We start from the raw sequence: 17,228 nt of genomic DNA, 5'->3' as shown, positions 1-17,228 counted from the left end.
GTCACCCATTAACCCTTTTTTGTCAATCACTGTGTATATTATATATTATGCATTTTTCTTTTTCCTAATTTAAAGGGGCTATATGATGCGATTTCAATTTTTCCTTTCTCTTTGGAGTGGTTCAAACTCTTTGTGCTTAAAGAAGATCTGTAAAGTTGCAAAGACTAAAGTCTCAAATCCAAAGAGATATTCTTTATAAAAGTTAAGAGTCAACCACGCCTACCTAAAATGGCTCGTTCTAACACATCCCCACATGTCTACGTCACGATGTGGGAAGATTTGCATAACGCCGCCCAAATGTTCACGCAAAGAAAGAAGGCGTAACTTTGATTCTCGCTGTTGCTGCCACCGCCATGTTGTGGAGACGCTGTGTGTTTCGTTGTGAAAGCGAAACTACTTTGTTTGGTCTTCCAAAAGAGGACACAACTAGAAATCAGTGGTTAAGTTGTATTTACAACACTGTTCCGGAACAGTTCAACCCAAATATTCAGATGTGTGCAGCGCATTTTATGGAGGACAAGGACTGTTTCCTGGGAGAGTAGCCTACAATGCCGGTGTCTGTTTCTATAGTGGGGCAATTCCAACTTTGCAAGAACAGTCTGGTGATTCTGACTCACAGCCTGTAAGTACGTTTTCATATTTAAAGGATTTGCCACTGATGATTCAAACGCGAGTTTTGAGCAGTGTAGAGAAGCGCTTGTTGTTTGTCACTTCTCTGATCACAAATGCAGACATGGTTTTATGTTTACGCAGTGCGATATGCAACGCAACGCATAAAAAGACAGTAAAAAGACAATATAAGTCATAATCAGTAATTATGTCCCCACTGGATGCAACAAATGCCTCATTTATTGTGGGTTTTACTTGTTTTTTCTCGTCGTGCCGGGACACGGCATCACAGTATGGTAAGGGGCGTAACAATTCCGTCACACGCTTGAGGCATTCAGCCAATCACAACGCACTGGATAGCTGGCCAATCAGCGTACACCTCGCTTTTAAGAACGATGAGCTTTGTAAAAATCAACCCGTTTCAGAACGGTCAGGGCATAGAGTAGCAACAATAATGTACATTTATGTGGAAAATAATGTGTTTTTTTTCTTAAACCGCATAAACATTGCATTACACCAAATACACAAAATAATGTTTTTTTTTTAGCAACGTCATATGACCTCTTTAATTTCCCTTTTGTTTCTTCAGCTTAGCTATAAATGCTTTAGCAGTACAAATATGCACATATTTGTAATAGCAGTAAGAGTTAGAATAGGGTTAGAAAGGCTAAGAGAGGGAGTTATATAGGTTATAAAAAGAGAAATAGAAGGAGTTTTTCTTTTATATAGAGGTAGAGAAAGAAGTGGGGGCTACGAGAGGTAGTTAGAGGTAACGAGAGGGAGAAACGGAGTTAGCTTTGCTCTCTTCTGCTTTCCAGGGATTCTGTTCTGACATGCTGCGACTTCACATACGCTTCCTCATTCCAGCAGTCTTCTACTCGCTCACATACACATAATTCAGTGCTGTGAAAACGTCTTCTTTTGGCTCCAATTATAAATAAATCATAAAATGTTCACTTAAAGCTTCTAAAGCTAAGAAATGCTTTTATACCAGAATTTGTCATGTGTAAAATACTACAAAGATAAGATAATACACGTGGTGTCTTTGCTGTTGCATGTCAAATCAAACCTGCAGGTTCATTTTTTTCTTTAGTAAATGATCAAGTAAAGTATACATTCATGCATCATAAGTGCTTCACAATGGTGACTGACTACACCTTCACATTGATGAAACCTCAGTGAGTCAGACAAAAGCACAGATCAACTTTTGAACAGGGGTGGGGACATCAGCCAGTAAGTGATGGGCAAATTTTAGGAAGGCATAATCAAATCTTCAAGTAATGTATGGCCCATTGATTGGCATGTGAGGAGTCATGATTGATATGTCATCTGAAGGCCTAGTCCCCAGCTCTCAATATTGAGGATCTACACGCATACAGGGTCAGCACTGCGCCACCTGCTGGCGCTATCTACACGTCTCTCAACACCAAGCTGGTTTCTTGATGCTTTCCCTTCTAATATCTAATTTTGTTTTGAATTATCAGGTCAGTTTTGTTAATTAAAGACATAGTTCTCCTGAAAATGAAATTTTGCTGAATATTTACTCTCACTCAGGCCATTTAAGATGTAGATTTGTTTGATTCTTAACAGATTTGGACAAATTTAGATTACTTCACTTGCTCAACAATGAATCCTCTGTAGTGAATTGGTGCCATCAGAATGAGTTCAAACAGCTGATAAATACATCACAATGATCCACACGACTCCAGTTCATCAATTAACATCTTATGAAGTCAGAAGCTTGATCTGTGCATATTTCTCTCCTGATTCAGATAAGAATACTTTTTAATTGGAGAAAGCAATATTATGGACGGAATACTATCCATTTTATGTTTGGATGAACTATTTCTTTAGTTTAAACTAAAATTTGGTTCTCTCTTGATGTGCTATTCTTTGTGTTTGTGTTCATATGTTTATATATTGCTTGTTTTCTTTGGGTGTCTATTGTTGTCATTGTTATACATATTTGTTTTGTCTCCTGATTGTTATTCAGTGTATGTAAAATGCTTTATTGGTGAGTTTCCATTGTGGAAGCTAGTTGGATGATTTTTGTTTTCTTTGCCCCAGGCTGTACCATCACTTATTTTGACTCAAACACATTCAGTGGTTTTGTTTAAAAAAAAAATTGTTTTTCCACAGTGTCCTTTTTAAAATGTTTACTCTTTCTCCAAGCCATTACATAATCCCACCCACAGCATATGTGAGACGGCGTAATTGGTTGGGTCCGGTTTTAGTGAGAGATTAGCTACTAGCAGTATTACCATTAGTTCTCAGTTGTGTGACATTGTTAGCATTCACTATTACTTGAATGTTTTTCATTAGTTATGGAAATGTTACTTCTTATATTAGCTGTTAACCTGTGATTATCCTTAATGAAAGTTGTATCATATTTTGATAAACTATTCAGTGCACACTAGTATTAATTAAAGAGCCAAAGATAATTGAAATACGGATTTTGTGGCGTCGTCTTGGCCAACACGTCATCACTGCTATGAGCCTGTTGGCCCCAGCAGCCTGAAACTAGTGCTTATGATTGTTAACTATGATTAACTATGAAGACTCTTTCTCTTTGACACAGACTGCCTTTACTTTAATTTTCAGTACAGTTGTTGATGAAGTCTTGTATATGAAGGCATTACATTATCATTGTGATCACATGATTATTTTGGGGATATCGGGTATAGGTTCTCCATGTTTTTTCCTCTCTCGTTGAACCAGGGTTTCCGTGGGTCTTAAAAAGTAATACATTTACTTTTTACATTGTACAAGAAAGTCTTAATTATGATTTCAAGAGGTCTTAAATTTGGGGACAGAAAGACCAGAATTGCGATATGGCTGAATGTGACGATTAAACTTCAAAAGGCTATGATTTCATTGATTAAACACGAGCGCTGCACGTTCAAAGTCCGGTGCTGCACTGCTTTGTGTTCTGCCGTTACCGGGAAAACGGTTATATTTCTACCAAACGCTCCACCTGCTGTCAGCATTTTCAATAATACTGTTGTTTTGTTCAGAGTTCAGACCAATGCGAAAATCGACCCATGTTTTTACCCTGCAAGCTTTAAATGTGAACTGGTAGATCGATAAGAAGACAGTGCATTCTAAAAATCTAAACCGTATAGGGGTGTGCGATATATATGGTCTGTGATATAATATCATAATTGCTGTTTTAAGGATATGCGATTTGATATTATCGAGTATATTGCGAAAAACAAACAAAACACCTACAGAATGCGCGCATACATTATGTGATGAAGTCTAGCAGGTTAGACTAGACGTGTGCATTTATAGTGTGTTCTTTCACTGCATTAATCAGTCTATTAAAATGCATTAAGAATTATCACATAATTCAAGATATGGGGCAGAAAATTTATATATTTATATAATTTCATATAGTTAATATCACACAAAGTGTGCCGTTTTTTCTCCAAAAGTCAGCATGATTACAAATGTAATATTAATTTTTCTACAACAGTTCAGTAAACAAGAAGTTAATATTAAGAGACACCATTAATTTTAGACACCATATTTTTGCTCTATTTCTCCAACAAAAATCATTCCAAACACAGTCACAGCACTGTTTTGCGTCTCTGAGCAACAGACAGTGTTTTGTTCCTGAATGAATAAACAGTTTGATTCAACCATGAATAGATTCGGTTCAATCGCAATGACTCACTTAACAGTGACTTGCTGCCACCTACTGGCGGGTTTAGTTTCACATTTAAGGTACCTTTTCATTTTTTAAATAATTTAAAACATTAGTTTTCAATGTTTTATGTTTAAAATATCAAAACATTATTTATGCATTTGTAACTGCAGGTTAAAGTATTTAATGTCCCTCAGAGCTGCATTAAACAGTGTGTAAATGCATCTAAATGAGCTTCTGTGTTTCCTCTGCATTGGAAAGATCAGTTTTGTTGATACTTATTTCATTTGCTTGGTAACAGCCCAAATGCAAGAATTTGACTCAAAAGATGGTGCACACTTTTAGAAAAAATGGCTTAAAGTTAAAAATGCCCATAAAACTGATTAATTTCTATCACTGATGTGAACTGACCACACAGAATATAAAATTCAGGAGTCAGCTGTCAGCACAATTAGATATAAGATAACACACTCTATAGCATTATCGATAAGATCCCAGAAAATTATCAAGATATAATTTTTTTGTTAATATCGCAAACCCCTAATTTGTTATTTAATTTATATAATAATTTGTTGTTAATAATTAATACTTTTGACTCTAAAAATGGTTTAAAGGCTGAAATGTAAAGTTTATCATTTTATAAAACTTTTTGTTTTCGTGAACACTTGTATCTGAACTGTAAATTATTCTTTTTACAGTAATTTTATGGTTTAATATGGTACTGTAGACATTGCCCTACCCCGCTCATATGGTATTAATTTTATTTGTGCAGGTCTTAAAAAGGTCTTACATTTGAGCTTAAAAATCCTGCAGAAACCCTTTTGACCTTAAAAGTCTGAGTTTGATCACACCACACCATTAGCTTGTGTTTGTGCGCTTTAGCCCAAATCGCTAATCTGATGACATTATCCTCTGTGGCTTAAACTGTTAAGTGCCATCCAGATTCATCATGCACATATTTATGTGAGCTCATTACCTTGTTTCAGATGGTGCAGTGATGGATGCTGGGATTCTTTGGCTTTGGAAGCTAGGACTGGACTGGTTCACTTCACTTGCATTATAATTTATAAAAAAAAAAACCTTCAACAGCTTTGCAAAAATATCAAGAGAGCTTTCTCTCTCACACACACTTATATTAATGCCCTTTGTCATAATTAAATTACCCATGGGGCTGTTGTGTAACAGGTTTGATTGAATGACAAGCCGTAGAGTTCACTGTTTGGACATAGTCGTTCACTTCCTCCATCTCTCTTTAGCTCTCTCTGTTTCAGACTAGAGATTTCTCATTTTATTCAGTGCTTTTAGCTGTACTGTGTGCTTTATTGTGCCATATTCCTCATAATCCAGATTTTGTTTTTATGCCTTTAATCTAATCTTGTTGAGAGACCTGGTGGTAAAATAAGTGTGAGTTCAGTTGTGTGTTGTAAGGATCTGGAATGTAGTTGTGCAGGTTCTTCTATAAATATGTCCCTCAGAGCTGCATTAAACAGTGTGTAAATGCATCTAAATGAGCTTCTGTGTTTCCTCTGCATTGGAAAGATCAGTTTTGTTGATACTTATTTCATTTGCTTGGTAACAGCCCAAATGCAAGAATTTGACTCAAAAGATGGTGCACACTTTTAGAAAAAATGGCTTAAAGTTAAAAATGCCCATAAAACTGATTAATTTCTATCACTGATGTGAACTGACCACACAGAATATAAAATTCAGGAGTCAGCTGTCAGCACAATTAGATATAAGATAACACACTCTATAGCATTATCGATAAGATCCCAGAAAATTATCAAGATATAATTTTTTTGTTAATATCGCAAACCCCTAATTTGTTATTTAATTTATATAATAATTTGTTGTTAATAATTAATACTTTTGACTCTAAAAATGGTTTAAAGGCTGAAATGTAAAGTTTATCATTTTATAAAACTTTTTGTTTTTGTGAACACTTGTATCTGAACTGTAAATTATTCTTTTTACAGTAATTTTATGGTTTAATATGGTACTGTAGACATTGCCCTACCCCGCTCATATGGTATTAATTTTATTTGTGCAGGTCTTAAAAAGGTCTTACATTTGAGCTTAAAAATCCTGCAGAAACCCTTTTGACCTTAAAAGTCTGAGTTTGATCACACCACACCATTAGCTTGTGTTTGTGCGCTTTAGCCCAAATCGCTAATCTGATGACATTATCCTCTGTGGCTTAAACTGTTAAGTGCCATCCAGATTCATCATGCACATATTTATGTGAGCTCATTACCTTGTTTCAGATGGTGCAGTGATGGATGCTGGGATTCTTTGGCTTTGGAAGCTAGGACTGGACTGGTTCACTTCACTTGCATTATAATTTATAAAAAAAAAAACCTTCAACAGCTTTGCAAAAATATCAAGAGAGCTTTCTCTCTCACACACACTTATATTAATGCCCTTTGTCATAATTAAATTACCCATGGGGCTGTTGTGTAACAGGTTTGATTGAATGACAAGCCGTAGAGTTCACTGTTTGGACATAGTCGTTCACTTCCTCCATCTCTCTTTAGCTCTCTCTGTTTCAGACTAGAGATTTCTCATTTTATTCAGTGCTTTTAGCTGTACTGTGTGCTTTATTGTGCCATATTCCTCATAATCCAGATTTTGTTTTTATGCCTTTAATCTAATCTTGTTGAGAGACCTGGTGGTAAAATAAGTGTGAGTTCAGTTGTGTGTTGTAAGGATCTGGAATGTAGTTGTGCAGGTTCTTCTATAAATAAGTTTCAGGTATGAATGACAGTCTCATTCTCTCTCTCTAATCTGTTCCCTCTGTTTCCCTCTGACTGTGACTCTTATCTATTGTTTTAGTATCATAATGTCCCTCATGAATAAAATACTATTCTAATCAGTTCCTGTGAGCAATAGGGATGCATCGAAAGTTGAGCTGCCACAGATGCCATAAAATCAAATTTTCGGTCTTCGCTCAAACAAGCAAATATGTCAAAAATCTGGAAAAACAGAAACTTTAACAGGTTGGATAACAGGAATTTTGACATGGAGAAAAATCTGTGTGCACATGATGTATGTAATACATTTTAGGGTATAATTGTATTTCAAAGTCAGTATGGTTTGCGGTTTTCTGTAGATTTTTTTATACAGTTTCTATACAATAACATGTTTAAGCTTGTATTTTCATATAAAGTCACAATAATTGAGCCTGTAAGCAGCAGAATAAGTTAATTTTATCCATCTTCAGTTCTCTGTTATGTCATACTGCACTACTAGAGGGTGGAATAGAGTAAATGTGTCCAGATGCAAACATTATATATATATATATATATACACACACACACACAGTATCTCACAGAAGTGAGTACACCCTTCACATTTTTGTAAATATTTTATTATATCTTTTCATGTGACAACACTGATATATATATATATATATATATATATATATATATATATATATATATATATATATATATATATATATATATATATATACAGTATATGTATATAGTAGATTATATGTAGATTATATTCCTTCATTTTCAACCCTCTACATTGCGAGTAAATCACTCGCTTATGCGACTAAATCTTCACGCTGGGTGACTAAATGATGTCTAATATTAGCCAATTGCTAATACATTCTCAGATTTTACTCGCCAGTGTGTGAGTTGGAGGCTAAGTATAAGTTTAGCTCCGATATATTTTCACTCGCCGAACACTCTGACTGAGCGCTTCAGAGTTTCACTCTCCGCAAAGCGATCTGTGCTGTTTTTCAGTTCATCTGAATGGATGTGCAACGCACCTGTATTTAACGTACCGTAAACTCTAGTGTGAAGGCGCATGACTCGCCGTCGCTTTGTTTCACACACACGCAGCGAGAGAGGGAGAGAGAGAATTGACGCGCTACATGTAAACGATATTCTTTGTTGTATTTTGCTGTCAAAATAATGGAGTTCCTTTGCAATTCTTCCGCTTTCTCCGGTAGTGGGCGGAACTAATGCCAATCTCATTGGCTTGTGCTCACCTATTATCGTCCCTGTTTTGATTTCAGCAAATCAGTTCGAGCGAACGCACACAACCTGATTAATATTCATGAATCCAGTAGCTCATTAATCCTTGGTGCGTTTTATATTGTTCTTATTAGTAAAATTCGTTAAAATATCGTTATTATCTTATCAGTAGTTTTGTTATTTTTTTAACCCATATTTTTAATTTTTTTACAGAAACACTGAATGACCAAAAAAGCACCACAACCAGTCTGAAGTTCAGTTAAAATTACTAATATGCATTCATACATGGTTATCAAGTTTAAATTAAGTAATATTGATTATCATATTATAATGCTTGACTGACTGATGTTAAGAGTGTACTTTCAGATATTTATAAAACTGTGCCATTTTAGAAACAAACATATATATATTTATCAGTCTGGCGAGTAAACTAAAAAATGTACTAGCCAATGGCGATTCAATTGCCAAGGTGTTCGTAGAGGGCTGATTTTTAAACAGTGTTGCTAGGCACTCCAATTAAACCTTAAGACTTTCTGGACCTTCTGTGTTTCTGTGTCTAGTTTAATTTGCTCCTTATTCCAGATCTGGTAAAAATTCTGTAAACTATTCCTCTGCCCACAAAACTCCTTTGTTGTTGCATTGCATTAAATTTGTTTAGTAAGTGTATTAATCGCAAGCTTTTTACAATTTTAGTTTTACTTGATTATTTGTGCTATATCAAACAACCATTTCTAACAACGATTGTCTCTCTCTCTTGTAATGCAGATTTTAGGTTCAGGGCAGGGCAGGCCTGGCTCTCCGGTCTACACAAACCTACAGGAGCTGAAGATCTCTCAGTCCTCCACTCCTCCACTGCCGTCCTCCTCTCCGCTCCACACCAATGGCGACTGGGAGACTCACAAAGACCAGAATGGCAGACACTTCTACTACAACCGCAGCACGCAGGAGAGGACCTGGAAACCCCCACGGGCACGGGACAGCTTCACCAGGAAAGAAGAGAAACAAGACATGACTGACACTGAGGTACACACACCCTCTGATTAGACTCAACACAACAGACAGTGATGCATGCACGCACAAACACACACGCATGTATTGGCTTCATCAGGGACAAAATATCTGTTGTGGTCTTGGTAAATGCATGATGGGATAGCTAAACTCTTTCTCAACCTAAGCTGTATATTTATATGCATGCAAAGCATTCTGTGTAATTGATTTTCTCTTATCTTTTGGGTGAAGGGTTGATTGACTGACTGGTGATTTATTTCTCATCTCTCTTTTCCTTGTCTGCCTCTCTGAATTAACTCTTTTACTTTGTTTCTCTCTATATTTCTTTCTACTCGTCTTGCTTTTTTGTGATTGGATGGGTGAAGGTTCTGTCCTCAGACGAAAACTGTCTGAGCAGCCAATCAGACAGCCAGTACGGTTCGCCCCCTAGAGGCTGGTCTGAGGAAATGGATGAGCATGGACACACTCTCTATGTGTCTGACTATACTAATGAGAAGGTACAAAGACAAACTCAGTGTGTTTTCATGGTTGACTTTTTTTGTCTTACCAAGCTCACAAATGGAGAAACAACTAACTTTTTGATCAACAACTGCAGGGTGTCCTTTTTAAGACTGCATGTCTTAAAAAGTATTAAAAGTTGATAAATAAATTTAGAGAAAATTAAGGCCCTTAAAAAGTCTTTAATGCCATTTTCCAAGGTATTCATTTTTGTATCATCTTTTCATTATGTATATTTGTTGTGTATTTTATTTATGAAATCCCGCAAGATTTGACTTAATCTGTTACGGCGCTCACTGACTGACTGCGCTGCTGCGTGATGGCGCTGGGCTTGTTGATCCCGCTCTCGCTGAATTTCTGACCATTACCACATGCTCCCATCCGCTCCGGCAAACATTCTAATATTGTATATAATTTTAATTACATTTGGTTGAAATGCTTGTACTGAAACATTTTGCATTCTACCTGTCATAAAACTGCTAAATGTTTTGGGCCACACTAGTAGGAAGCATTTGAGCTGTGTTTATGATAAATGTATTTTAAAATGTATTTTATAAAATTTGTATTTTAGGGATGGAAATTCAATTTTTATATTTGGGACATGGTAATTGCGCTACTTTGGGCTGTTTTTTTTTTACTGGCATGGGCTTGGGATGCACAATTAAAATGATGTAATAGTTGTGATCATTATTTTACCTTCCATGATCATTCAGACATGATCAGGTGCAGTACTGACACTCTGTCAAGTCTGCATCAAATCAAGCACTCCGTAATCACAGGTAAACTGTCTGATCAGTCAGATGTTTGTCATGAGAAGTGTTCCACAAAACAGCTATGGTTTGCAGACAGTTATAAGAGTTGATGTGACAAATACATCGTTTGAATATACTGTGTGAACTCATTGCCCCGTTAGCTCGGAGAGCTTTATTTTCCCTCCTCAATAAGTTTGGTCAGTTGTTTTGTTTATTGGTCTAACAGTGTGTTCACACCAGACGCGAATTTAATTATTCGCGCGACTAGATTACATACAAAGTCAATGCAAAGACGTGAATAGAGGCGAATTCGCGCCAGGCGACGCGAATGACGCGAAAGGCGCGACGCGTTTGCCGCGAATGCGAGATATTCGCCTCAATCGCGTCTTACGCGCAAGTTCAAAAATTTCAACTCGAGCGAAAATTCGCCTGACGCATTCTCGCGCAAGCCAATCAGCGAAGAGCTTATAGGCACGTCTGGTTGAATCAAACAATAGAAGAGAGCATTATTGCAGCCGTCTGTTATTATATAGGTCTGGAGCATAGAAAACAATTAAAATCAGTTGTAGTGGTAGTTGTATTTTATTAGCATGGTTACAGAGATGCTGCTATCAATAATAAAAATAATAGTAATATCAGTGTATATATACAGTAGTAAAATGTAACACACACATTAATACAGGATCCTAACGTTATTCATCCTCCTCTGGATGGTGCTTTGAACCCAGACACGTCTGCATTTGGCTTTCCATTGTATTTGGGACTTTTTGACAACAGGTACAAACAGCGATTGTAGTTATCTCCACCATGGTTGATTGCGCTGTTTTTATTTGCGCGAGTGACACAAAAAACATCCCGCAAGTAATCTAGAGCGAGTGATGCGATGTGCATATTCGCTTCGCGTCTGGTGTGAACACACCATAATTCTTGTTTCTTGGGTTGCATTGGTTAGTCACTCAATTAATTCTCTTGTACTTCATTCCCCCCTTCTGAATTATGTTTTATTGATAAGGAATTATCACAAAGTATCTTACAATCAATATATATTAAATGTAAGTTAAAGTGTCGCAGATGTAACCGGTTAAAACTTGGAGTGGCGATGAGGTCTTAAAATATATGGAAAGAGTCTTAAAAAAGGTCTTAAAAGGTATTAAATTTAACTCTATGATTCTCTGAACTCTATACCCTGAACTGGCTTGTTTATTGTTTTTATTACATGGCCACACTTCCTCATTTCTATGGTTAACAAATTGTATGACCTGTCCAAACCATTGATTCGGTGTATCTAGAGATGATCACAGTGGTTGAAAAGTCACAGAACTTTTTTTTTTGGGATAGTTTTATTTGCGCTGCTTTATTTGGTGCATTCAATAAGCTGTGAATTAGTTGTTAGTTGAGTGTGTTTTTTATTGCCATTACAGGCCTCGCATGCTGTTTTTTTTTTTTTAAAACCCCTTGTCATGTCTGTTACATTTTTATGCATTACGTTTTAAAAACTTCCTTTATGTTGCATTCTGTGAAGCCACCTTTTTACTGTCTCCGACAAACAGTTTCCAACAGATTGGAAGTCCAATGGAGAGCAGTAGTACATGAGCTGTGTGGAATGTTTATGTGAAATTTTCTAATAAAATTTAAGCTTCGTTATATGAAATATTTGAACTTTTGCGGCTAGACTGTATGCAACCACTCAACAACAACACGTATTTTAATCAAAACTATGCGCGCAAGGTAGTGTTGGGGGATATGGTCATTTTTCAAATCGTCATATCGCCAGTCAGTGAGATCGCCGATAGACGATATTATCGTGCATGGGTGGGGGCAAGAGAGAGACTCTGTACTTGTCATAGGCTATTTCATAACTATTTGGTGTTTTAAACCGAGCGCGAGAGAGAGAGGAATCCTATGGAAGCACTACGAATCTAAATAATATACTTTCAAACATACTGATAAACTAACATGTTAAATACAAAAATATTTAAAATGGCTATTTCATATATATTCGGATACAAGTCATACATCGCTATTAGGACCGCGTGTCCTGTGACAAGTTTGCCGCATTAGAGCACGAAAGTTATCAGTCTAAAAGGTCTGTAAAATCAGTCAACGAAAGTCAAAAGTAGATTTATTTTAAAGACCAACAGTTTAACACTAAATATTGGACATAAACGAACACGTTAAATATAAAGTATTTAAAACAGGTAAGTAAAATATAAATATATTTGGAATAAATTTAAATTAAACAGATACATCAGTCATACAGCGCTCCGGACTGCGCGCCCCATGATGAGCCTGACTCACCGCCACAGAAACAAGAATGAGATGCGTTCTAACATAACTGTGGCATTAAACTCAGTTAGTGAGGGATTGGTTAATATATTGCACATATGTCAGGGCTCTAGACTCATTCTTCCCACTGGCCACTCTTTTGCAACTTTCTCAGTTGGTCGCACGAGCACATAATTTGGTCGCAATTTTTTTTTTGCTAAATAATGCATTATTTATCGGCTTTAAGATATCGGCCAAATTTTCTTATCAGGCCGATACCGATAACAGAAAAAATGAGCCGATATGGGCCGATACCGATATGGTGGCCGATATATCGTGCATCCCTAACTTTTATCATAGTTTATAGTTATATGGTAACGAAAGTGTTCAACATTCAACCCGTTCTTTTTCATCAGTAGTATTATTTTTTATTTAAATTGTGAACAGGAATTCCTCTTTTCGCGCACTTTCAAATTCGTGATCTTGGTGTCACGTTTTACAAGAAAAGATAATTGTCTGTTTTGCTTATGTCTATACACCTTTCACTTTTTAAGACTAAAACAAAAAATGGATTTATTGTTATTCCTAATTAAAAAGCACAACAACTGTAAAACAGTAGGCTACAATAACAAAAAACTAGCTTACATAACCTTTATTAACAAAAACGAATAAGACGAGGCATGGCATAGAATACATCACATTCTGTATATATCGACTAATAAATTACAGAATGTTTAACAAACACTGAGGAATCAAATAAATAATGATAATAATAAAATAAATGAGGAAAGCCTCCATAGCGTAACGCGAGGTAAACAGCAAAGATAACAAGTTTTCAAAACGAAAACAAAAAGAAAACTAAAACTAAACTGGCTGTCGCTGACAGGACTTGCATGTTTTTTTCCACAAAAATAACAACATGTTCACCTTCTCTGGTTTAAGAAGCGGTCTTTTACTGTAGTTTGTAAACCAAATCCTCGGACGGAGCACACCTTCGTGCTCGCCCTGAAAGCACCTCTCTTCACGTGATCAGTGAAATCTGACGCGCGCGCGCGCACAATACAGTGCTGAATGAAAAAGTGGGGCAATTTGATAATAATAGACAAATTATAATGGGCCGCCTAATAATAATAATAATTATTATTATTATTATTATTATTTAACGCGAGGTAAACAGCAAAGATAACAAGTTTTCAAAACGAAAACAAAAAGAAAAGTAAAACTAAACTGGCTGTCGCTGACAGGACTTGCATGTTTTTTTTCCACAAAAATACCAACATGTTCACCTTCTCTGGTTTAAGAAGCGGTCTTTTACTGTAGTTTGTAAACCAAATCCTCGGACGGAGCACACCTTCGTGCTCGCCCTGAAAGCGCCTCTCTTCACGTGATCAGTGAAATCTGACGCGCGCGCGCGCGCGCAATACAGTGCTGAATGAAAAAGTGGGGCAATTTGATAATAATAGACAAATTATAATGGGCCGCCTAATAATAATAATAATTATTATTATTATTATTTAATACATCAATAGGAGAATGAGCCTAATATCGTCTTGACTATCGACAAAGACATCTGCTATCGTCTATCTCTGACTATCATCGATACACGATACTATCGTCTATCGGCACAACCCTAGCGCAAGGTGAGAATTACAAATATTTTTGCACTAATACGTTAATCATGAATATATATTCATACATTCATTTTACAATGATTGTCAATAGGAGGCGAAATGCGGCAATTGTACTTGAATGTTGGATATAGTGGAAGGGTGGCTTTAGATATGCCTTTGTGTCGGAAAAGGAATCAGAGTCCAAGTGAACCCAAAACCTGCCTTACAAGGCTTTTTTTGTATATGTATATAGTGGTTGAGACACAAAGACGAGCGAGGCCGGCTGTATTACTACAGCGCAGATGGCTCCAGATCTGAGTGGGAACTTCCTAAAATCAGTCTCAAATCACAGGTGAGACAACAGATTCAGGTGCTTATCAGCATTAAAATATCTTGTCAGGAAATCCCAGAAATCCCTTTCAATTTGGTTTATTAAAACCTACTAATCCTGGTTTCAGTGCCCTGTGCAGTGCTTAATTAAAAGTGTGTGTCTGTGTGTGCATCTACACAGTTTGAGAGTATTTCAGTTTGTTTCCCTGACATACCTCATTATCAGTCCTAATAATCTTGCCTTTTCTTGTTCCACCTATTTTAGTCTAACCACTCAGCTCTGCTACAAGATGTGCACAAAACTCGTAGTCTTGACCGGAGACTGCCTGATTCCATTCCTATCAGGACGAGACACAGCGTATATTTACACGAGTCCAATGACAAGGTACACATGCATATGCATACAAAGAGGCATCATCCTACTGCACACGAGGCAATAACAGCATGCATAATGAAACTGCTCAAATTCAATACAAATGGCAAGCTTAATGAAACAAATAATCAAACACAGTTTTAAGATGGTTTTATCTTCATTTAGTGGTTAAACTCTTATTTTTCAGTTTATGAAGATTTGTTTCACCCAGTGCTTAAAGGGTTAGTTCACCCAAAAATGAAAATTAGCCCATAAATTACTTGCTCTCAAGTCATCCTAGGTGTATATGACTTTCTTCTTTCAGACTTTCAGATATTAAAAATGGTCTTTGATCTTTCAAACTGTTTCATGGCACTCAGCAGATGTTGCATGCTTCAGTTCAAAACAAGTTAAATAAAAAGTGCCCATCCATTAAAAAAAAGTGGCTCACACGGCTCCGAGGAGTGAACAAAGGACTTCTGTAGCGAATCGATGTGTTTTTGTAAGAAAAATATCCATATTCAAAATGTAATAATCACTTTAATGTAGTTTGCGCTCACTGTTGTAAAGGGAAGCAGTTCCAGGCGAATGACCTCGGAGGTCAGCTTTGCACATGCGCCAGTGAGTCTCGTGAAAACCAACGTTTGTTTACAGGAGCAAAGGAAGCAAAGTTTCCTTACATTAGCAAAAGAAAACTTGGCTTATATCGAAATCCTCCGACATTCTTCTTTACAAATCCTAATTTTGTACTTCTAATTAGTGACCGTTGTTTTGTTTTGATCTCTCCGCTGCGTTTCTGCGTGCGTCACTTCTGAGCGGCGCATGCGCAAAGCTGACCTCATACGTCATCCGCCCGGAACTGAGTGAGCGCAAGCTACATTAAAGTGTTTATTACGTTTTGAATATGTATATTTCTCTTACAAAGACGCATTGATTCGCTACAGAAGGCCTTTGTTCACCCCCCCCCGGCCTTTTTTCCCCCCCCCCCCCCCCCTTTTTTTTATGGATGGGAGCTTTTTATTTAATTTGTTTTGAACTGAAGCATGCAACACCCGCTGAATACCATGAAACAGCTTGAAAGATCAAAGACAATTTTTAATATAGCTCCGACTGGATTCGTCTGAAAGAAGAAAGTCATATACACCTAGGATGACTTGAGGGTGAGTAATGTATGGGCTAATTTTCATTTTTGGGTGAACTAACCCTTTAAGCTGATAGCTGAAACAGCTGATATTTTAGTTTATCTAACTGCTACATCTGTTTCTTCTACAAGTTTTACTACAAGCTTCTAACTTCTGCCGGTAATATCAGTATATATTTTATTTATTTATTTAATCAAATATGTTAAAAGCTTGACTATGATTTAAATAATTCATTAGGTTTTGTGTCATCATGAAACTGCTTAGGGGTGATTATATTTACAAGCACTGTCAAATGCTGGTCTGGTTAAAATGAACACAGTTCTTTTGGTTATAGTGATGTGAATGACTCCCATCCTGATTTTGGTGATGATGTTTACATGTGCTTTATGTTTGACTGAAGTTAAAACAGAAATCCATCAAGGACCGGCAAACCTTACCCCCGCACCGCAAAAGCACCTTCCGCTCTCACCCTTATAGGCCACAAGTCAGTGTTGCCTCACTCCTATATCCCAATAACCAATCACGTCGTCAGAGATGATTGCATGCACACTCTCACCCACTGCAACTCATTTCAGTATATACAGTGATTTCTGCACAAATCCTGTACAATATGTCTTTGAACTGCATGAGAAATTGCACATGAATGTATTATTCTTGAAGGAATCGTTCACCATAAAATTTCAACTGTCATCATGTGCACACGCTGATGTTGCTCACAACCTTTTGTCTTCAGTGGATGGTTTTGAGCAGCATAAAGTTGAGCTGATGACAGAATTTATATTTTTGAATGAACTCTTTAATGATTCGATAAATGCTTTACACCTGTGTGATTAATCACATTCTTTGATTAAATGATCAGCAAGTCCTGTCTAGATTTAGAATGGGTGGTTTTTACTTTAAGAATTCCAGCAAAGATAGAATATCCTGGCTTCCCCTGAAATGGAGGTATATAGTGTATGTAATGCTTTCTGAATTACATAATATCCGGTATTGATCCGAATTAATAGGTACAGTGATTGATTACTATTGA

At 36.7% G+C, this 17,228-nt stretch overlaps 1 protein-coding gene across 1 annotated transcript in view; it reads left to right on the top strand.

Moving 5' to 3' along the window:
* LOC107563820 (rho GTPase-activating protein 12-like) overlaps positions 1–17,228 on the top strand; it is a 39,676-nt gene that overhangs the window by 12,043 nt on the left and 10,405 nt on the right. The window contains exons 3-7 of the mRNA XM_016248786.1: positions 9,007–9,264; positions 9,615–9,746; positions 14,628–14,726; positions 14,970–15,089; positions 16,599–16,682. Coding sequence (XP_016104272.1) covers positions 9,007–9,264; positions 9,615–9,746; positions 14,628–14,726; positions 14,970–15,089; positions 16,599–16,682 — 693 coding nt within the window. The remainder of the gene's footprint in view (positions 1–9,006; positions 9,265–9,614; positions 9,747–14,627; positions 14,727–14,969; positions 15,090–16,598; positions 16,683–17,228) is intronic.

This window comes from Sinocyclocheilus grahami, unplaced genomic scaffold (genome assembly GCF_001515645.1).
Source record: "Sinocyclocheilus grahami isolate Dianchi unplaced genomic scaffold, SAMN03320097.WGS_v1.1 scaffold890.1, whole genome shotgun sequence".
In the NCBI taxonomy this organism is placed as follows: domain Eukaryota; kingdom Metazoa; phylum Chordata; class Actinopteri; order Cypriniformes; family Cyprinidae; genus Sinocyclocheilus; species Sinocyclocheilus grahami.
The sequence above is the reverse complement of the archived record's forward strand: the minus strand, read 5'-3'. Positions and strand labels throughout refer to the sequence as shown.